The 22552-nt window shown below is 39.0% G+C and overlaps 2 protein-coding genes across 2 annotated transcripts; one reads left to right on the top strand and one right to left on the bottom strand.

The window, feature by feature from the left end:
- The first annotated feature begins 681 nt into the window (after window positions 1-681).
- LOC140947631 (FHIP family protein v1g243165-like) lies at window positions 682-11863 on the top strand. Its single transcript, XM_073396779.1, has 7 exons — window positions 682-1539; window positions 4333-4491; window positions 5633-5719; window positions 7216-7383; window positions 8070-8149; window positions 9369-10104; window positions 10512-11863. Exons 1-7 carry the CDS (start codon window positions 796-798, stop codon window positions 11211-11213), a joined length of 2676 nt encoding a protein of 891 aa, XP_073252880.1. The 5' UTR covers window positions 682-795; the 3' UTR covers window positions 11214-11863.
- A 902-nt stretch (window positions 11864-12765) lies between these two features.
- LOC140947510 (thiol S-methyltransferase TMT1A-like) lies at window positions 12766-19344 on the bottom strand. Its single transcript, XM_073396628.1, has 4 exons — window positions 19214-19344; window positions 18566-19123; window positions 17195-17228; window positions 12766-14421 (listed from the first exon to the last, which is right to left on the bottom strand). Exons 1-4 carry the CDS (start codon window positions 19235-19237, stop codon window positions 14210-14212), a joined length of 828 nt encoding a protein of 275 aa, XP_073252729.1. The 5' UTR covers window positions 19238-19344; the 3' UTR covers window positions 12766-14209.
- Between the last annotated feature and the right edge of the window lie 3208 nt (window positions 19345-22552).

Raw genomic sequence — 22552 nt, 5'->3', positions numbered from 1 at the left:
ATTTGGGTTATCTATACATCCATTCCAGGGAGAAATTTTGCATTTCAAGCATCCGCGCGTTTTGAACGGTAAATTGCATGGCCACCAGGACTTTTAGAGAGAAAAATTAAGTAACAGCAAAGCCGAGTCTTTCTTACCAATAAATTTTTTAAAATGTCTATATTGACGTGAATAACAGAGAAAGAGCTGGAGCGCAGCGAGAGCAATAAAAAGAAAACAAAGGAGACTAGAGGCCAGCAAGGTGAAAATGAGCGGCAGTGACTTTAAAAAAACGAACAGCAGTTCTTTCATAAATCGTGTATTAAACTAGGAAGTTTCTGGAAGTTTCAAGCTGCGTCATGCAAAACAACGGCAAAGAAATGAAGAACAAAAAAGTGTGCTGCACATGTGAAGTTGTTTTTCTGCTGCTAATTTTCTACTACTATAAAAGACCAATTGATTTTTTTTGCCGTGGCGTTGCCATCGCCGCTTAGCATTACACGATTTTATATTTTGTTTGAGTAAACTCTAAATATTAACAGAGAGCATCTTCACAGGCTGAATCTATACATTATTTCCATGTGTACTTACAGATTTAGAAAACCGCGTAGTGGCGTGCGAAGCGGAACGCGGTAATGTGGTAATCATGGTAATGTTGCTCTGTCCTTGTGTTGCTGTCAATCATCCTGCGTGCATGTCGCATGTTTATCATATTCAAGATGGCGGCTAAGCGATGCTTATGAACTTAGCAGAGCTCTATCCGCACAAACGATTTATTATGACAGCTTATGGAGGGTTTAAATATGCTCTATAACTATGAGCTTACTTAAGAAACTCGCGTCTTTGTCTCCTCTTCAATCGCCAAGTTCTGAAGCAGAGAAGAAGCATTTGAGCGAGGGGTTTGTGGATTTGGGTAGCACGGAATATTTGAGGCTTGTAGACGTTCATTGGAATAACGCTAAGGCGATAATAGCCCTGGACGAAAAGACTGTTGGACACCAGGAGCGTTGCAATATTTTAGTTTATCATTTGAATGAAATTGTATCCGTTTTGGTGGACGAAAAGGACGGAGACCCAGGGCCTTGTTTACAATATGTGCTCGACAATGATGTGTTTCAAACAGTCTATACGTGGAGTGCAACCAACAAAAACTGCGTTAAAGACATGAAACGGGAACAGCTGAGGTTATTTAGGAACCTCATAGAAAAGGCTAGAGCTCATTTGCTGATCTACGAGCAAGTATGGAAACCCTTGCTCTATCTTCTTCACTCTTGCGTATACACGTTCTCTTCAGACATGGAAGAACATTTCGTTGCCGTGTTGAAAGGCCTTTGCGTGAGTGTGAATCGAGATATTGCTTTATTGGACTTATTTTTCCTGGATAACCACGGACATGGACAGATTGCGAAGTTGTCTGTGTTTTCTTTGCTTATTCCGTTTGTACATCGAGAAGGAAATGTAGGCAATTGGTCGCGCGACGCCATGCTGTTGTGCATGGCGCTGTCATCTGTGGACACTCGCTTAGGAACTTACATCGCAGAGGAGACTGACTTTTGTCCTGTAAGTATATATTATGGTACAGTGTACTTTATTATATGTTAATGACAGCCCCCTTCAGCAAAGATCAGGAGAGAAATCCTAAGTTTTAATTCTCTGACGGAAATTTACATGTATTTCACCTTTAAACCTTGGCGGGACACGACGTCAGTATTGTTTATTTTTGTTGGATACGACTTTCAATCATTTCCCATCCTTTTAAAGTGTTGGTAACTCTGCGACTAGGTGTCGTTATTCTTTTGTTTTACTCGTCTCGTATATATGCATGCGATCACTTATCATTGGCCACTTAACTTGAAGCGAGTAAAGGCTGTCTGCGTGATGCGTATGTTCTTTTTTCCCTGGGGATAAATAAGTTAAGGTTTGTGTGTTTCCGTTTATTAAGCTTTGCTGTTTATCTTTTATTACTTTTTACTATACACGTGTTTGCATTTCCAATTCAGCTTGTGGACTGTTTTGTAGTCTTTGGCCCTGCAAACTGCCCAATATTAGTAATCTCTATTTGAGATGTTAAGGTTGATATATTATTCCAATGTGCCTTAAATTTGCATTTTTTCAACTCGTCCGAAATTTGACACCCGCAAAAGAAACTGAACACTTTATGTTCTGAAGTGTTGTTTACTTTGTGTAAGATTATGCAAAGTGGAATTGCATATTTTGAAATGAGACATACTATCTGTATTGCTGAAAATGTAAAGTAATGTTAGCAATATTGGCATTTTTGTCAAGCTACTATATTTCTGTACTGTATGTACTTGACGATCAGAGGATTATGAGTGAGATAGACAGTTCTGGGGTGAATATTCTGAATAACTTCTATGATCCTTTTGTGGTGTAGGATGTGCATGTATCTAGTATGCATTTAAAAACCAAGGTCTTACGTATTTTAGAGGAATTAAGGCACTCATGGCTGTTTTGTTACTATCATATTTTGCAGTTGCCTTTTTTTTTCAGTGTAATTTTGTGTCCTTTATTGTCACCTGTTCTGCCACCAAACAGGTTGCTGTTTTAATGCCATGTCACTTGTAATAATTATTTACATGTTCAGTCCTTATGTTTGTGTATGCATTCATTGCACAGTCTTATGGCATAGTATGTACTGTGCAGTGACTATGCAGAAATATCATGGATATGATTGGCTGTGGACATGCACATGACATGATGTAAACACAAAGCTACCACTGAATTTATTTGATTCCATAGTGACTCAGATAAAATGAAGCATGCTCCTCTTTCTGATGACATAAGACATGTTCATGAAGTTAACAATGCAAACCATAAGAAAACAAAGCGATGAAAATTATCACTAAACTGCAACAAGAATATTGAAGAAATTTTGTTGATCATTGGAAATGATCAGATTGTCCTAACCGTAAGGGCTGTTTGTCGTGCATTGTGTTTTTGTGACAAGGACCTTGACTAAGGGCTGGGAGGCAGGGATTTTCCCCAGCTACAGTGTGCTATGAGCAAGACCTGCAGCTACTTTCATAGGAAACAAAAAAAATGGAACCAAAAAGACTTCCTAGCTGGTCAATTCCCTGCCTTCCAATTTTTATATACCTGGTAACTTATAATCTAAGTGACAGCCCTGTGTGATAGTCTAGAAAGGACAACACACATTTAGGAATCAGTACTTGTCACTAATGATTTTATATTTTGTTGTTGTTATTTTTTAAAGTTAGTCCATATATTCATTCAACTGTTGTAATCCAAAATTGCTGTTTTTTTCACAAATGTGCCAAAAGAACAAAACTGTAAACAGAAGCGAATATGAAAATCTCCCCAAACCACTTTTTGTTTTTATAAAAACTGAAAACTAAATGTTCACAAAAGGAGAAACCTGCAACCTGCAAGGGCAAAGAAATCTGAGAAGTCCAAGCCCTATAAGGCTTTCAAATCCCATGGAAAACAATTTTTTGGTTCTGTGCCCAGAGGTCATGGGAAACTATCTGAAACAATTTTTTGGTCGCGTGAAAATTCATGGTAACCCACCTCCTAAACGATTTCAATTTTTTGAAGTCATATATTTTTTCTTGGCACTAGAAGCCATAAACCAGTAATGTTCAATGCACTTCCGGAATGAATTGAGATGGCAGACAATAGAAAACTGATAGATGCTAAACACAATGTTTTTGTTTCGTGTCAAAATAAGCCGAGACATAACTATTGCTCTACTAGTTAAGAGCCTGAGTGGAAAAATAGTGAATTTCTGTTAATTGATCCCCAAACAATTTTTTGGTGCCGTTACAACACAGTTACCATGAAATCCTAGGGCTTGAAAGCCACAAATTTTAGGACAAAACACCAGAGATTTTCCTCATGGGCTGAGAGTAAGAATATATAGTCTAATTTCCATGTGCGACCACCTATCCAGAACACCAAAATTTTCCCAGTCAAATTACGATTGTTGGAACCTCTCATGAGCGACCATGACCACTTTTTGGCCATGGGGAGACGGTTTTAATATTTTCCATTCTTTTAAACCTCTTAGAATTATAAGCGTCCACTTGACACCTGGTCTGATCCCTATGTTTGCTGTATGTACTACACTACTCAGAGTGATAAGAGTAATTTGTAGTGACAACGCAGGTAAACATATCATAACTTTGAAACAAAGGTGCAGTAAATTCTCCTTCAAAAAGTGTGTAGTGGGACGTCTACTCGGGTAAAAAAAACCCTGAAGTTTGATTCTTGTAAGGGACCACCTCTTGGGAGCGACCACTAAATCTTCACATCTTGGTGGTTGCTTACAGGAGGTTTGACTGTATGAATATTAATAAACAATATTTGCTTCAGGTGTTGGCAACTGGACTCAGTGCACTATATTCTGATCTTCCAACTTCCCTTGACATCCCCTCTGAGGACTGGTATTCACTGGAGAGAGGGCTGTGGGCAACGTTTCCTGAGCTTGTGTCTTTTTTGAGGTCACTGGAGTTCTGCAACAATGTTATTCAGGTACATTTTAAGTATGGACACCTCGATCAGTCCCTTCCTTTCCTGACTTCCCTTATTTGACTCTCTATAACACAGACATCACTCTTAGACAGACACCTAGTGCCAGTCACAAAGGTGTCCATCACAGAGAGAGGTGACTGTATTCGTGGGGGTATTTAGAAAAATGGGGCTGTAAGATCTAACAATAAATTATTATTATTATTATTATTATTATTATTATTATTATTATTGTTGTTATTATTTCACCCACTGCATAATGGAGACCTTTAGATTCTTATAAGATGAGTACGATTATGAGTGCGATATTTTCTCAATACTAAGTACTAAGCACGCGAAAACCAGCGTCATTTTGGCGGGAAAATGTGATAGTCATAGTCAGAATGTTGTGTTAGCGGACACAAGTTATAAAGTGTTAGAGCTTTTATTATTTTGCGGCTGGAGATGGCTTAACCTCTTTCAATCAAGATAACAGTGCTAATATTTTTGGTGAAAAAGATGTACAATGAAGCTATCCAGGGTGTCCATTATTTGAGAATATGCAAAAAACTTCACGTTAAATCTCATACTTGTAGTCGTTCTTGTCCTAGAATCTAAAGGTATCTAATATGCTAAAGCAGTACAGTCAACTCTCTCATAGCGACCACCTTGCGTATGGGGCCACCTCCTGTAAGTAACCACTTTGAAAACAACCATTTTTTTCTCAATCAAATACTGTTTCAAAAACTCTCTTGTAAGCGACCACCACTTAAACTTTTTAATGAACACGACTAGTTTGTAAACCAGAAATTTGACTTATTCTTTTGTTTTTGCATTTCCGATAAGTGACCACCCGGTATGATCATGTATGATTTTAAGAAAACCAATGCTCGAATAAATTCACAAAAGTTTAGTTTTTGATAGCGCTGACCAAACATGCTGACAGATTAATTATAGCAATTGACTTACAAGAAAGATGGCTGTAATATGATCTGTAGGTAAAAAAGTGGATTGTAACATTGATCCAAATGTCTGTAAGTACTTTCCATAATATACGCTCAAGTGTCCAGGATGCCTCCTTGGGATGTCACCTCCTGGGCGAAATCGCTGCATGTGGGGATAGTAACACTCAGAACTTTCAGCGCATTTCTCTTGTCTTGTTTAGATTGCCCACCCTCAAGTTCAGTTCAAGTTGTTGGACTTGATTTACCATGGATTTCTTGTATCAGTTATGGCATCATCTCTTAGTCAGGTGGACTATTTATTTATTTATTTATTTATTTATTTATAAACTTCACTAAGAGGCCTGGATCACTCACAGAGCAAGCTCCACGGAGCAAGCTTCTTTCAGCATGTGAATGCGTTAAATTTTTATACTATCCTTTACTTGACCTCACTGAATGGGAAGGCTGCAGCAAATCAATTTGGTACTGATATATATAATTTTCTCAGTTTTGTGTCTGTATTACATCATTTGCTTCCACAATTTGCTCCCTGGGGGGGAGTACTTCCTAGTAGCAGGCTAATGGTTATGTGCTGCTGGATGGGGTCGCATTTTCATGACTGGATTAACTATTATGGGGTTTGGGGTTGCATTTTTATAAGAGTTACTAGAATGGGGTTGCACATTTTCAGGATTTTGGGGGTCACAAAATTCGGGTCTGTAGGGATTTGAAAATAGAAAGATTTACACCACATTAAGTTAAACAAACGTGTCACTTCATTTCAAAATGACCAAGTTAAAAGGCTTTATAAGGTAGATGCATAAACAGAAAGTGACTAAGTTGGGATTGCAAATGTGACTAATAGATGTGGGCTTTAATATGGCTACAGAATAGACTATGATAGGGTAGGGGTTCTGAGAGGCTAGTGGCACATACCCTGCAAAAATTAACCCCACCCCCCCCCCCCCCCCCACCTGGGAATTTGCAGGGCTGTTAGTAAGGGCCAGAGGCTGGGGAATTTCCCTGTCTACTATGAGTATGATGCCAGCTACTTTAATGGGAAAGAAAAGTAAAATAGAACCAAAAGAATTCCTCAGCTGTTCAATTTCCTACCTACTGATGGTCACCCAACTAGTTAAGCTTTATGGTTATTTTGGGTGTCCCACCACTGTACGTAAATTGTTATTAATAAATTAATATGTTTCTTGTGAATTTGTTTAGCTGTCTACAGTAGAAAATAAAGCTGTTGTTGTTGTACTAACAGCATATACCCAGCAACTTAAGATCTTAGTGAAAACCCTGATCAATGCATTTTATTCAATAAGATTCACTCTTTGTTTATTGTATAAATTATATGGTCACAATTTTGTGAACATCCTTGACCGGATCATGGAACGTGAACGCTGAATTAGCTAATAATATACTAGTAATCAGTTACTTGTTGTTTACGAGTGTTTCCTGAATCTTTATTTATGAGTCGTTTTGGAAGGGATTTAAATCCAATCAGAGATGGTTAATTTGCCGGTATCAAAAAAATGTTTGCTAGTCTGTGGCGTCCTAAATAGGATGCAGCAGTTACATCTCAAGTTAACTCTCCTTGGGAGATGATCTTGGGTTTCAATTTATTGGCTATGAGAGAGCAGGGATGAAACTCTGTAGCGTTATTTGTATTAGCTAATTATTAGCTAATACAGCGTTCAGGTTCCCTGTGACCTGATAATGCATAACTGGTGTATTTGAAACATGTCATCAACACCTCATGGAATGTTATGTTCCTTAAATGGTTTACTATTTATTTTAACAGTCGTCAACTGAGGCCTTGATAGCTGCCACCGCCTACCTTGACTTGTTTTTACGCAGCATTACTGATTCCAACTTGATGAAAGTCTTCCTACAGTTTATTATGGTGGAAAGATCAGATGGCAGACCTATTCTTGGCTTGCTAGTGTCTAGGATTGCAGAGGAATCCCAGGTAAGTTATACACTCAAAACATCTTACATTTTTAGCATGTTTTGATTTTTTGTTATTATATCTTTCTATAAGCTTAGTTGTCAAGTCCAGCACTCTAACTGCTCAGCCACACTGCCTCCATCATTGTCGTCATTATCTACATGTTTATCAGTTAGACTGAGAATTAGGTTCTTCTAGGCAAAAAGGCCGAAGGAGCATATTTTCTAACCCTTCCCCTAAGGAAAGATATATTTAAGCCTTCAAGCAGTCTCCCCTGTTGTCTTGATTCAAAAAAGGGGATTACATTTTGAAATGCGGATTTTGGATTTTGCAATAAAACAGGAAATCCAAAAAGGCCTTTTAACGCCAATAATCTGCCCTCAAAGTGATTTATTAAGCGCTGTTCTTGAGAACAGTTTCTCAAAGGCTATTCCTGATTTCCCAAAAACAGCGGAAAGAAAGGAAATCTTAGGACGTTTTTTTTGGCCTTATAATCTGTTTTTGGCTTTCATAATAAATGGCAAATCGGAAATCTGGATTTTGAAATCTTAATCCAGACTTTCCACTTGACTGCACCGTTTGTAGAACTCTCATTTTGATTCACAAGGTTGCGTTTGAAAAAATAAAAAAAAAATCATGTTGCTATAAGTAGAACCAATTGTGTACTTTCTTTGTTCTGATAACTAAATTGCTTTAATTTTTCTTAGCTTTCCGTTGTGTCGCTGGGGTTATTCTATACATTACTGGACCTAAACTGTGAAGACATTATGTACAGCTTGGTGTTCAAGTGAGTTTTAAACAGACATTACCAGCCTGAATACCAGCCCCCACCCCCCCCCCCTCCCCACGCCCTAGCAGTTATGGGTGAGGAGATTTCAAAGGAAGAAGGGTTTCTCTTCAATTTCGCCCCATTTCATTTCTCTTTTCCTTCTTCTCCATCTATCTTAATTCTCAGTGCTGGCATTAGCCCAGGTTGTCATCCTGTTTCCCACACTGTCTCCTATCTGAACGGATACAGGGTTCTCAATAGATTTTTAAGTAGGAGGTGATCACTGATAAAGTAGGAGGCTCTTCAGCAAGGCCAGAGGTGTCAAAACAAAGCAAAGAAAAGCGACCTAAACACAAAGTAAGCGGCTATAAATTCCAAAGTAAGCGGCGATCAATCGCCGGGTGCCGCCTTCTATTGACAACCCTGCAGATATTAAAAACCCTGGGGAAATGTAGAGGGAGGGAAGGTGGAGGGAATAACAATACTCCTAGCAACCTGATGTAACCGTACCGCAGAACTCGGATTAATCTGTGGCCTGTCCTGAGGTTTTGAAAAAAAATTGGCAAGTGATATTATTATCTTTATGAGTTTATTTAAATTACTAGTTTCCACCAGATTCCTGGACTTTTCTACGCAATAAATGGCAAAACAAGTAATTTGGGGGGCATTTAATCTTGCCTACTTATTCAGGAATACAGGGAAGCTCCGTCCAAAAGGGGCACCTTTTTCAGGCTTCAGGTAAATAAAAGGGTGTCTATAGGAATTTCACGACTTGAAGTCTATGAAAGGGTGGAGAAATTTGTCATTTCAGCCTGCTAAAGGATCTACTAGGGCTAACAGACACATTGGCGGTTCAAAAGTCAAGGAAACTTCTTGCTTTCACGATCTATTCGTTTTTTAAGAAGACAGTGTTTTTATAGCATGTAAAAGAAATTCAGTGTTCTAAACAGGTTATATGAAAGGGGTACCATTTGTACATAGAAGACATGAAAAAGAGGTCCCTTTTTTGTCGAAAATGGTTAAAAAGGGTAATGGGTTGGACCTTGGGGCGGAACCTCCCCGTATAATTTTTTTGTTGCGCGCCCTGTCTCAGGTTGATCACGTGCCCAAAGCGAGTGCATTCAAGTGGTTCAAAGTTTCAACTGCTATTTCAGCTGCAAGTAGAATGTTACTTGTGAGTCGTCTTTTTAATATTCCATCTAAGTTTTTTGTTTACTTTGCTGTTTCTTTCCCACAGGTATCTAATTCCGTGCACTCACATTTTAAGCAGTCAAAAAAGAACTATCAAAGAATTGGATATTTACAGCAAGAGCGCGTCGAAATTTCTGTCGCTCATTCCCATCTCCTGCTCAAGTTGTAGCCAATCTCCGTCACCTTCGTCATCCAACGAGAACTTAAACTCAAGTTCTAACACACCTATGAAGATCGACCTTAAGACATCAAGTGAATTGGTGTTCTACGGGTCTACACAGCTTCAAGATCTTTATTCGGAAGTGAATACGGATTACATGGAGTACCTAACAGACGCGCGCTGTTTCCTTAGAGACTGTCAAATGAGATGCAGCTGTTGGTCCGCCCCTTATGACGGTCAAAACCCTTCCCCACAGGACCCTCCAATGGAAAGAGAACGTTCTGCTTCGAATTTGTCAACCCTTTCAGCACCCGTTGCTAATGGTGACATTCCAAATAAGGGTTCGTCTCTGAAGGCGTCAGATGACCTGCAGATTCCAATCAAGAGGTCCAAATCAACCAATGATTCTGAAACCAAAAAGCAACAAGTGGACCCTGATTTAGGACCGTTTTTATCGACGCTTTTTCAAAAATTGGAGCGGATGCCGCAGAACTCATTCTATGTCAATTTGATCCTGACAGGGGTGGTGTCAAGACTTGCGTTGTATCCTCAACCTCTGCTCCGTTCGTTTTTGCTGAATTACAACATGGTTCTTAAACCTGGAGTGCGATCTCTGTTTCAGGTTAGGCGACATTTATGTCATTTATAGCGCTTATGAGATGTTGATTAAAAAGTGCCGAAATCACAATGTCGGGGGAACACTCCCATATGAAAAACTTGTGATGTCTCGCTAAGAGGGAAAAATTGCAGACTTTGCTTTCCCATAAGCTCCAGTAAAACGGGTAACAAAAGCAACAAAAAACTGTTTTGTAATAAGGCGGCAAGACGAGTTGAAATGCGATGTTTTAGGTTTTACCTCCCACTTTCAAATCAATTTCGCGCCAAAGTTAAGAAGTAATTTGTCACTCATGACATTATTTATTTATTTATTTTTGTGACTGATTTATTGTAACAGCAATAGCCTAGCTATCTCCTCGAAGAGCTTTATGAATATATATTTTTTTGTAATGAGTGTCCTTCTTCTTTCAGATCCTTAGTTCGGTAAAGATAAAAGTTGAGAACATCGCGGATCAAACTGACAATCTCAGCAAACTACTCCGACGAGCCAGGAAAAACTTGATATTTCGCGAAGAAAAGAGTCGCGCAAGTATTCAAAGCGTGGTAAGCGACGTGCAACAACCAGTGAAGCTGGTGAAACATACTGAACAAAAGAGCCCTAAACTGATGAGACAGAAAACTGACTCCTCCATACTGAGTCGAGCTCGGCTTTTGCAAGACGGTCCCCCTCCTTGGATTTTCGGTAGCAAGGGAGGGCCTAACTTACGTAAACAATCCTTGGACTCATCCGGGAGCCCTAAGCTGAGAAAAGCCAATTTTGAGAGGCGCGCGAGCAACGTCAGTGCGAGTACAAGATCTAGTCTGTCGTTAAGCGAGTCTTGGGAGAGTTTGAACTCTTTAAGCCCACGGTATGGTAGCACAACGGACTTGAGCGAAGAAAATTTACCCAAACCAGGCACAGTTCAGAAAATTGCCAGCCCTTTGAAGGGCGGGCAGAATTCGCCGAAAAAAACTTTTCCGAAGAACACCTTTAAAAGGAAAAATCCGAAGAATGTGAAGAACGCTGTTTATTGTATCGTGGTGTTGGAAGAATGGTTGAAGGAACTGGCGGCGATCTCTCAGGAACATGCTTTGTTACTGAACCTGGGCGAGGAATTGCAGGTTACTGTCTGATATCCTGTGTGGGTATCATCTTGTCCGTGGGAGGTTCTTAAATACCCGTGGGAGTGTTGTAATAATTTTGAGTTTTGAGTAGCAGGTTACTGCGTGACTACTACATGAGAACTAGTTTCTGCAATTTGATTGGCTTAGAGCAGTGGTATTTAAGCTTAATTTGAAATACCTACACGTGAAAATTACAAACCTTTTGCGGGTAGTAGTGTAAACGAATAATAGCATGATTTGGACGTGATATTTGGCGTAAATACCACTCGTGATATTTCAAAATTGTCACAAATTTTACTCGCCTAACAGCTCGTGAAATGGCATATAAAAATTTTGAAGTATCACGGAACTGTAATATTCCGCAGTATAGATTACAAAACATTTTATAGTAAGTATTCAGATCTTACGACAAGCATTTTATACGCTTTATTGTAGCTCTCCATCAGAGTTTTATATATTTTGTTATTGTTCCCTTACATGGCTATTTCAAGTTATCCTCAGTGCGTCTCTACCTTTTAAACATGTCGTAAATGGGTGCTAAACGCCAAAAAATTAAATGAGCCGAAATCAATGAATATTCAAAACAATGTAATTTTTTTTAAAGAACGCCACGAAGGAGCTAATTTAAAATAAATATTAAAGTTCACTTTACAGCAGTTCACAGTATTTTTGTAGTGTTAACTTAATAAAATTAGGCTAAAGGACGATATGCCCAGAATCCTTTACGAGAAAGTTAATCCAGAAAATTAAACAATTTGTTTTCAACTTGGGAGATAAACAGGGACCGAGTGAGCCTGCGTACTAATGGCGTAACAAACACTCCGTTCACTCTGTGTTGCATTCGAAAATTCTTATATAACAATGACCGAGACCAGGTTTTGAGCCCGCGAAAGGCTTAGCATCCCACCCAAACCCTTGTCTTCACTAAAAACCGCTGAACACCATCCTGGTAGTGGTCATTGTTATCTAAGGTCTTCCGTTGCACTGTGTGCGGCCTAGCACTATTCATTCTTGACCCCAGTGCTTACGCTTATGACTCCACGCTACGTAGAAGAGGTCTGGGTCGAGACAGAGTGCGTGGTGCATTGAAACTGTGTGTGTGTAGTCTACGGTAAAACGTAGTTTATTTTATATCCCTATTCCCTATACACCACATTTCTACCCCCTCCTTCAAAGGTGTCAGTCTGCAGAGAGTCGGACTTTGCTTTAGCGTGCTACTATTCTCCTTATTCTCTCTTGTCTCAAATAGCATGACTATTCTAGCATAATGCTAGATTCTTTTGCGTCAGTGTTATGCTCAAAATTGTGCCCGTACAATGTGGACAACCCTAATGCAGACATCTCGATCCTATTTTCTTTGTTGCACACATGCAGCAAAAGAAGCTAGACTCTTAGAAAATTAAAAAGCACAAGAGCTTATTTTGTTAAAGGTTTTATTGTCTGGTGAAATATAGTCAAATATACTCACGAATAAAATACAAACTGAATACTATTTTCTGCAGAATATATTCATTGTCTTACAAAGTTACTGCAAATTTTATAAAATTGCCGAAACATTATAAAAACAACGCCTGAAATATGAAAAAGCTTTACACCTGAGTAAAAGAATCATTGTCGTCAACTTAACTACGAAGTAATAATTTCAGTTTTTCCTTTTTTTTAAAGGTAAGTTATGCCCAGCTTTGACGTGACACTTAAATAGATATTAAGGTAACTGTGGATCACCATTTCAGAAACATACTTTGTATACAGCTATTTCGAGAATGGTTGTCGGAAAAAGTGCACGCGACAATCCCGAAAGGCATTTTGGGTGGTTTTAAGTTCACTGTTCTTTAAAAAAATTTGAAAGAATTGGTACGAAAGGCCATGGAAATTTGTTTGCGAGTGCTAAAGGAAAGCAACAAAAGTAGGTTCGACAGCTACAGTCGTCAGAAACAGTGTATTGATCATTTCCCATATTACCTTTCGGGATTGTCTCGTGCACATCACTTTTTCCGACAACCTTTCTCGAAATAGCTGTATACGGCGTTGCAGAACGCTGAATGACTCTTAGTTTGGTGATCAGGGTTAGGATACTGAGTGAATCAGGTTCCATTTAGGGTTTTTATACTGGGCAAACTGACCAGAAACTTAATTCACTCAGTTTCCTAACCCTAAGCACTAAACTTCAGAGTCGTTCGGCGTTCTGCAAAATACCCCTGCCGCTGTGTATATAACTAAATGTATCATTGTGAACTATTGTGTCTAGTTCTTACTTATTAACAGGACATCAGCTGATTCCTCTTCCAGGGGGTTGTCATATACAGGCGTTGTTCGTTATTTAAGTAGGCTAGCTGATATAAAATTTAACTTGATATAAATGGGGGTGTGCTGTAAACCCTAAAACTTGACAGCTTATTTAATATATACTTAAATACGTTAAACAAGAAAAGAAAAAGGACTTATATCTACCAAATTGGACTTCAATGTCATAAATAACATGTCGTATAAAAAGCTACTTTAGTCATTTGGTCAGCGGTGTGGAAATTCAAGAATATATACACATGCTATACTCAAAACCTAACAAATACGTTAGAAATATATAAACTTTTTTCCCCTTATACGAATACATCTACCAACGGATATTTTCTTTAAAATATCTCCCAAATCTGTCACACACCTGTCTAAATAACAAAGCTCCGTATCCGCAATTAATTTACGAAATTTATCCTATACTGTATGCTTAATCGTAGCATAAAAATATTGCTTTGTTTGCTAGTACTTCTAGAAAAGCTACTGAAAACTTAACATATGCCTTTGACAGTCAGTATTGAGCGGTATCACGGTAGCCGGCGTCAATATTTTACTGACATTTAGGAGCATATCTCTAGAATAAACTCGACGCGCTCAGTATTTCTTTTTGGTTAAACTGATGGACAAATGGCACCTTTAAGGGACTACTCTCACAGCTCCGACAAAACCCGATCACGCGGCTTCACGCAGTAGAACAACAGTAATTACTGACATTACTTGACTGCGTAGCCTGCGATATGAGGCAGCATTAAGTACGCAATCAACATTAGCTCATTTACGTAGAACTTCTGATAGCAGACGCTAGAAAACCCAGCGTTTTCCAGATAGGTCGAAGTTTCACGGCAACAGGAGCATCCGTCGCTGAGATATTTCCACTGGTCATCGAAAGTGCGTTGGAATGAATGCCTCCATGTTTCAGGGTCATCTAAAACAGAAATATGCTACATGTAAGAGAACTGAAAATCTTATAAGGGTGTGGCCGTGAACTCCAACAGGGTCAGGGTCCTATCCTGGGAACAAGGTTGTTATTCGTCTTAGTTTATGTCAGGAGCCCATTGCCAGGAGCCATTATGGGCTTCTGTTTATGCCTTTTTAGTCGTACGGCAGACATACCGAAATAGCGATAGTATAATTATTATACGTTCAACTCACTATCTCTTTTCTGATTGACCGAAAGCGTACAGTGAACTTTCGAAATCAGCACCTGTGACATCACCTAGCTGCAGATTATCGGCATGTAAAGGACACTCAAGATCACGGGTAATCATGTCATGTATAAGCGCGGTGTATGATTTCTGAGGGTAATAATATCGAGTTCGCGCGCTTTGTGTCGCTTGCCGCCAGTGAAGAAGCAAAAACATGACTTCCAGCTTTGCTTCGTTGACCGAGCAAGACATCGAAAAAATAGTGGAAGACAAAGACTGAGAGAACCTGAGGAAAAGAAAGAGTTGGCACAAACTTTGAAAACATTTTATGTCGAAGCGAGAAAGAAAGAGTCCGTTCAATGTATAATAAAACAATTATTAGATTCGGTTTTTGTGATCACCAGAATAATCAAGGTCTCGGTAAGGGTTATCAACCTCAGCCCTCGGCTTCGGTTGATAACTCCTACCTCGGCGTTGATTATTCTGGAGTATCACAAAAACTTCATCCAATAATTGTTTATAAACAAATCAATAGTTTTTGCTTAACGATGGTCCGTCAGACATTTTGGATGGTTAATTGGGTTGCCGGTCATACAAGATAGCTGTGGCAAGCAACTTTTTGGCAACTTCTCGTATTTCGAGCAACTTTATGCATTCTGAGCAATTGCTCTAGTTATCTTCTAATTCTGAGCTGTCGGAGCAACTTTTAGTGATTTGATTGGCCTTTCTTCCATATTTCACAATTTGTGGAAAGCCCTAATCGCATGATAACGACAGCCGACCTTGTGTTACGAAAAGGTCAGAGTATACGTGAGTCATTTCATTTCTTATAGTGTTTATGCGGCTTGAGTATTCGCCAAAGACAAAATTGGATCAGTAAGACAGCGTTAAAAGCGAAGTCATCACGTAGTGACCGAAATTTAAAAGAGCTTTAGATAAGTGCACCATGTGATTTTTCTCCTTGTGAACAGTAATTTCGTCAAGAAAGACATTAACTTAGAAAGGCAGAAAGTCAAAAGAGAGCTATGTATGTGTACTGCATGTACTTTTATTTTTTAGTCAGGACGGGGCGTTTTATCGCAGTTCCTTGCCCGCACTGGACGCCGCGTTCCGGGCGCCCGTGTGATTATGAAAACCCATAATATTGGCACGCCGGTATATAATGCCATGAAGTCTTAAACCTCTGATAAATACATAAGAGGAAAGAAGGGAGAAAAAAAAAACAGTATCATTAAAAGTAAGAGTCTAGTATTGTCCCTCAACATAGAGCAATTTTTTGGCTGTCTATCTCCTTTTCTCCTAAAACTGTCTGCCATAGCAGGACGTTTCTCCCGATCTGAAGAAATCCCTGATCGAATATAGTTTTAGATGAATCACTTTGTATTAAATTCTTCCGAAAAATATTTAAAGCGGACAGAACAGATAAACACTTGTCCTTATTTCCTGTTTTTTACACATCAGGAATGGGTTTCTGATATTGAACAGCCATCGACGAGAGGCAGACCAAGCATACTACAGATTATAAAAACATTTCTTTCTACAGCGCTAAAACTATATAATTATTCTAAAAGAGTTAAATAAATGCTGGCATAGGATAGTATTAATTGAATTGAGCGTTGGAAAAATCTGGTGTTTTTTGGATAAATAAAAAATGTTTCCTTGTTGAAAAAAAAAATTATCTTTTAGTTTTCTATAGTTGATGTTGGTTGCATTTAGGTAAAATTTTAAAATATTTTAAAAAGACTATAACTATAGAGTACAGTACCCCGGCGAAAAAATCGAAAAAAATAGCGATAAGACTGGCTGCATAGCAGAAAGCAGCTATTGGATAAAGATAAGGAAGTTTTAAAGGTTATCTTTAGAGATTTCATGACTTTTTAACCGGTATTTGACTCTTTGTAGCATATACGTGCGGTAAACACGTGAGTGCGTACAAACTTCGATCCACGAGTGTCCAAAATTGTAGTTCCCTGGAAAAACAGGATCAACTATAGCTCACGTAAGAGGCCTTAAAGGCGACTTGTTTTTACAGCTACACAAACCAATTTACTTCATAGTGAAGAAAGCTTTGCTTTTGTCTGCCCTAAGGACGTGCTGAGCATTTCTAATGAGGGTAACTTTCAAAAAGAGAACATGCTTTTCATCCTGTTTATAGATGAATTTAATGTATCGATTCCCCCACGGGTACCCTTGGGATGCCTGTGATACAACTGAGTTACTTCCGTGATAGCTTGCTTCCGCTCTATTTTTCGCGCAATAACTCTATTGGAAACGCTTGCTACGCAGGCTACTTCCGTGAGTAACTTTGCACAGACAGGCAGGAAAAATATTCCCGGTTCTGGTTTCTATTCAAACTTTTCTAAACAAACACAAAGGAAATATCTATCTAATCTTTCAATACGTGGTTCGCATTTCGCATGTTAGCTATTCGCGTGCCAAAAGGTGGATTTTAATTGATCGGACGTGAGGCGGATGGAGGCCACCCATTGCACGCTACGAACTCTATAAAATCAAGATAAAAACAAACTATTTATGCAATTATAACTAACATACCTGCTACATGTTCCAAAAAATAAAAGTAGCCTCCCTGAAAGATAATTTTTCGAAGGGGTGTTAGTATAGGAGGTGCGTGATCTCAACCGAAAAGAATGCTGTTGCATGGTTAAACGTGCTCGGATACTGTCACTGTGCTTTTGTTGCAGTCGATTGAAAGAGAAAACGGATGAAAACAAGCGGAAATGAGTTTGATGACTTATGCCCTTGTTATCTGCACATTGATATTAAACAGGGAAATGTTTGGCATAGCTCACGCCCATAGTGTAAGCAAGTAAACAAATCGTCATGCTATAACGAATTCAAGCTGTTTCAACTTAACGATCCTAATTAGGTATCCTCTCTTGGGTATTATCCTTTTTATTTGGGAACTCGAAAAGAAACCAACTACAATAATATTGCAAACCTTAACTAGCGACACTAATACGGTGTGTTAAATTGAACGATGGCTAGTCGAATCAATATTTGAAGAGAACTTGTCGCTAATTGGTCTGATTTCTAACTGACAGACATCCTTTTATCTCCTTAGAAAATGAGAAAAATAAGCTCTACTTATCTTCTGCCATCGATAGAGACTCTGCTACTAAGGTACTACATATTATGTGTTATATTAGCATAGCTCTAGTTTATTCTGTTTTTACGACCTTGTTCGATCCTTGAAAACTATGTTTTCTGTTTGCCATTGACGCGCAACTGATATAGTCTTATTTATGATTTGAATAAACTGCATGATACCGTAGGGAAAGGATGTATACGTAGGATAAGCATAGTAAATAGGCATTGTCACCCTACTGACTGTTTGACAAATATAGCCTCGATTTTAAAGCTTACGAAAACATACTAATTCAAGTCTAATACGTGCTATTTACCACAGGTATAATACAGTTCCGCCCCACCTCAACCAAAAAAAGGTAGTCGGCAAATATTGTAAACATTAGTCAGCAAACTGAAAGTAAAATACAGTACCAAGGGTATGCACACACCCAAAGAAGATCAGATGCCCAAATAACGCTTTGGGCCCTCTGTTTTTAAAATTTAGTCAGTTCATAAGGTGCTAGTAGAACCTATATTTTTCCGTTTCCACATTTTTTAGAGATTGGACGGTCCCACTTCAGTTTTAAGACTTGTGTGCATTCTCTGGAAATTACACGTTTTTTAAGAGAAGCAGTGTCTGATTTGTCATGTTTTAAGAAGAAAAGGGTCACAGATGAAGATAAGATGTGGGCGGTAATTTGTTTTGAAAAATCATCAAAATGTAATAACAAATTATTGACCTCCAAAGTAACATAATCTCTTAAAAACAATTAGCTATATAATTACGCCTGTTTCGGAGGAATTAAAACGTAACAAAACGACAAAACCGCGACTCACCGGTTTCAAAACTCTCTTGATTTCGGACAGAACTGCTTCCATGTCAGTCACTGAACAAAGCGTTAGAGTGCACAACACAGCTTCTACCGAGTTGTCTGCGATTCCCTCCATGTTTTCTGCGTAGCCGGACACAATTTCTTTTAGTTGGACATGGGGAAATCTTTTGGCGTTTTCTACAAGATAGGTTTCCATGTGCGGATTTGGCTCTAGGGCGATAACGGAACATCCTTCAGGTAAGAATTCAAAGTTAGCTCCTGTTCCTGCCCCGATCTCCAGAATATCTCCCTGAACGCCTTTCAGGGCCATCTTCATGTGATTGAACATTTCTTCCTTGCGTTTTTGAACAGCTCTATTGTGAATTCTGCTGAATAGGTTCATGTGCACGGCAAAAGCTTTCTTGTACGTCCTTGAGGAAATCACGGTGTTGCGGACCTTTCCACTCAAAGCTGCCACTACGAACAACACCACCAGCACAATCGCACAAATTGGAAGTATTATCTCCATCGAAGCACTTTCTCGCTCAACCGCAGCGACAGTCAGATGGCGTCTGTTATGAGTCTAGAGAACAAAAGGTAGATAATAGTGATGCTTTGAATGTTGTGAGAGATAATAAAACTGTAGGCACTCACTAACGAGAGGTCAACTCACTGAGCGCCCACTTGAACGGATCATTCACTGCCAATCAAGTCTATCAACAATAAGATGTGATAAGCGAGAAACGTCACCACCATTTTTTTTCCTATGTAATCAAACCGGAAGGTCAAGGACGACCTAACATGCACACACTGTGCTAAACAACCTTCGCACTCAATTCTTAAAGAGGTGTTTTCTTGCGAAACAACCTAGTATGGAAATCAATGCGCCGTATTATATTGTTATTTTGCAATGTGGCATGATGAGGTAAATTGAGTGTCGTCTCCCGGGGTTTTTCGTATTAGTCATGGAAGGCTGGTTATACGTACGTAATAGCCTCAGTTTCCACGTGTGTTATGCTGTCACATGGTTAGCCGATGATTTATGCCCTTTGGCGTTTTTGAGCTGCTCCCGTGTACAGTGTATCACGAGGGTGATTATTGCGAAAAAGAGAAACATTAAGATTGTCGAGAATATTCTAGTATATTCTAGAAAGAACTAGATTCCCTTGCTTCAATCAGGACATTTTCTTGTATAATACATATCACTACTCCTCATGATCAGTATCTTTAGGTATAAATAATTCAGGGTAATGTTGATGCATATAAGTCAGATGACGCGCCAAAATGTGGCTAGCAGCTAGTAGGATCGAGATCGTTGGATTTTTTCTCATTTCGCGTAATTAGTGTCGATGTAGGTAACATGAGATCGCATATTTTGACCAATTGCTTAGAGTATCTTTTTGCATACAAGGAGAATTATACAGAAAAACTCGATCGAGTTTGGTAGAAAATGAGTTAAAATTTGGTCGAGAAAAAGAAAACGAATGACACATTTTGTTCTGAACTTGTTTGAGTCACCACACTCACCGGCCAAAAATCATCGAAGGAGTAGAAACCATTTGGTAGCACCAGATTCTTGTTCCAACAATTTTATGTTTAGAACGTCTAAACATGGACTGAAAGCTTTTCTGAAGCTTTATTATTATTATTTTTGCTTAGATCAGGAACGGGTTCTTAACATGTTATTTAGTTACGTGATATAGAGTTTCAGAATGGTTACGTTTAACCATATATGTTGTTGCTTAAGTCCCTACATGTCAGTATACAGGATGCAAGATAAACCTGCTTTTGCTATAAAGTCTCAGCTTGGCTAGGCTGTTGGTGGTGAAAGGTGTTATACTTTTGTTCAACTTCAAGGGCCTGATCTCTTATAAAAAAGGTTCTAGAGTAAAGACCGTCTTTGAACAACATACACTCACCCTCTGCGCCGAGACGAGACAGTGGTTCCAGCCGGCTATTTACGTACGATTTTACAGGACGACAACAATGTAGAGACACTCCGAAAGAAAAGTGGTCTTTTAAACTTATTATACCGTACATTGTACTCACTATTTGTCTTCCCATTGGCTAAGAGGCTACGGTTAATTGTGGACACCTACAAATTAGTAAGTTATCTGCCACAGATAAATGACTAGTCCGTAGGTTGCGCGCAATACAAGATTTCCAAGATCAATCAGTCAGACAAAATGTGTTCCGTGTGTTTAGATTCGATACCTGTGATATCCAAAATAGTGATTTTTCTCGATATCACAAAAAAAAAAAACTCATCAAATAATTGTTCAAAACCTGCTCTTCCAAGTTTTGACAATGGTCTTGTAATGTTATCAACTTTCACCAGGTTAGGGGGGGAGGGGTCACAAATACAAGACATTGTAACTGCGGTAACACAAACGATCAGGACACTAGGGTTCAAGGCATAAAATATAAACCTGACGGTTAAAGGTGAAGAACATGTGATTTTTTTGTCCGCTTCAGACCTTATCCCTATCAATGACATCAAATCGATGCCTGTTTTCAAATATGACCTCACTACTCTTTTACCAGTTTATGATTTTATATAGATATGCCATTAGGTTAGGTTCTCCCTGATCCTTGGCCGGAGAATAATTTGATACCTGGAATTGTACAGTAGCAATCAGTCTACGAACTTGTAATCTTATCCGTTCTTTGAACTGAGCAGATTGCAGGAGGCGCTTGGCTGGGTGCGTCCACATCCTAACTAACTGGGGATTGCGCTTACTTTATGAAAGCCTCATAGTTTTCAGACCACGTGTTTATCAGTCGCCATTTTATAGTACAAAAAAAAACAACAACAACAATTCTGAAATACTGCAGTGTTGGTTTATGATCAAGCACCTAGGCACTCTCGTTTGCCAGGTTTAACACATTAGTGCAGACATTTTTCAAATACTCTTAGGTTAGTAAAAGGGGAGACCGACGATGCATGTCGTTCCGTAGTTAATTGTAACTGACTGTTTTTTTGTTGTCACTAGTTATTGTTGCCGGAGGTAAATGATTTTCGAGGGTCTCCATCCTTAATTCCATTCTTTTCCTTGTTGGCATTGCGTAGCTTCGATGTGATCCATAGAGAGGGTAACTAAATTTTATCAGCTTAAATTCAAAAAAAGGCTCGCTCCGCTCGCCAAGAGGTCGACTTGTAGCAAGTCTAGTAAATGCCTAGCTTCGCACGAGAAACAAATCATCTGTTACTGAGTCCTGACCAATACACGACTTAATAAAAGTTTGTACGCGGCGTTGCCATTTCGTAATTGTCTCATCACTCAGAGGGTTTAAGACTTTCAGCGGCTCACACTTATCCGAAATTTATGAGAAAATCTCGGGGAACTAATATTAAATTGTTGGTGGTCGGGTGAAACAGAACCATATTTACATCAATGCTGATAGCATTCAGTAAACAAAAAGGAAATGAAGGGGAAGCAACAAGCCCAAAGCGGCGTTAGAAACGCTCCATCTCGTGAGGCTGAAATAGCTTTTGAAAATTTACGTCCCTAGGTGGGGCTCGTTGAAGCCAGTCCTAGCTTATTAGCTTGGTGTGTCCCAGCTGCTAAAAGCAGATGAATAGGCCACGACTCAGACTCTGATATATGAAAAAAACAACAACAAAAAAAACTCTCCAAGCAAAGACTACAGTAATAAAAACATGTTTTCAGTTACGAATGAGTTAACTACCGTCAGTTAAATGGGAAGTCGGATATGTGACTGTGTCTTTTGAATTCTTTGTGGATTATCTCAGTCTGCTTACAAGCTCCGCATAACTTTTTCATGGACCAAAATTTTAATTAACAAAAAGCTATCATAAAGGGGTTGAATACAAGCGCCGGGCTGGTCCGGTTTGCCGAGCTGGAATCGCGCTGGATCATTTTTTGATTACTGTACATGACAACCCAGCCAGCCCCGTTAGGTGGAATCCCGGTATGCGGGAGTAAATGAGGGGATAAAATTTTATCTCGGCCGAAGCGAACATGGTCATGTAATCAACCATTTAGATTTA

This window comes from Porites lutea, chromosome 9 (genome assembly GCF_958299795.1).
Source record: "Porites lutea chromosome 9, jaPorLute2.1, whole genome shotgun sequence".
In the NCBI taxonomy this organism is placed as follows: Eukaryota; Metazoa; Cnidaria; class Anthozoa; order Scleractinia; family Poritidae; genus Porites; species Porites lutea.
Note: the sequence above shows the minus strand (reverse complement) of the source record. Positions and strands in the feature narration are given on the sequence as shown.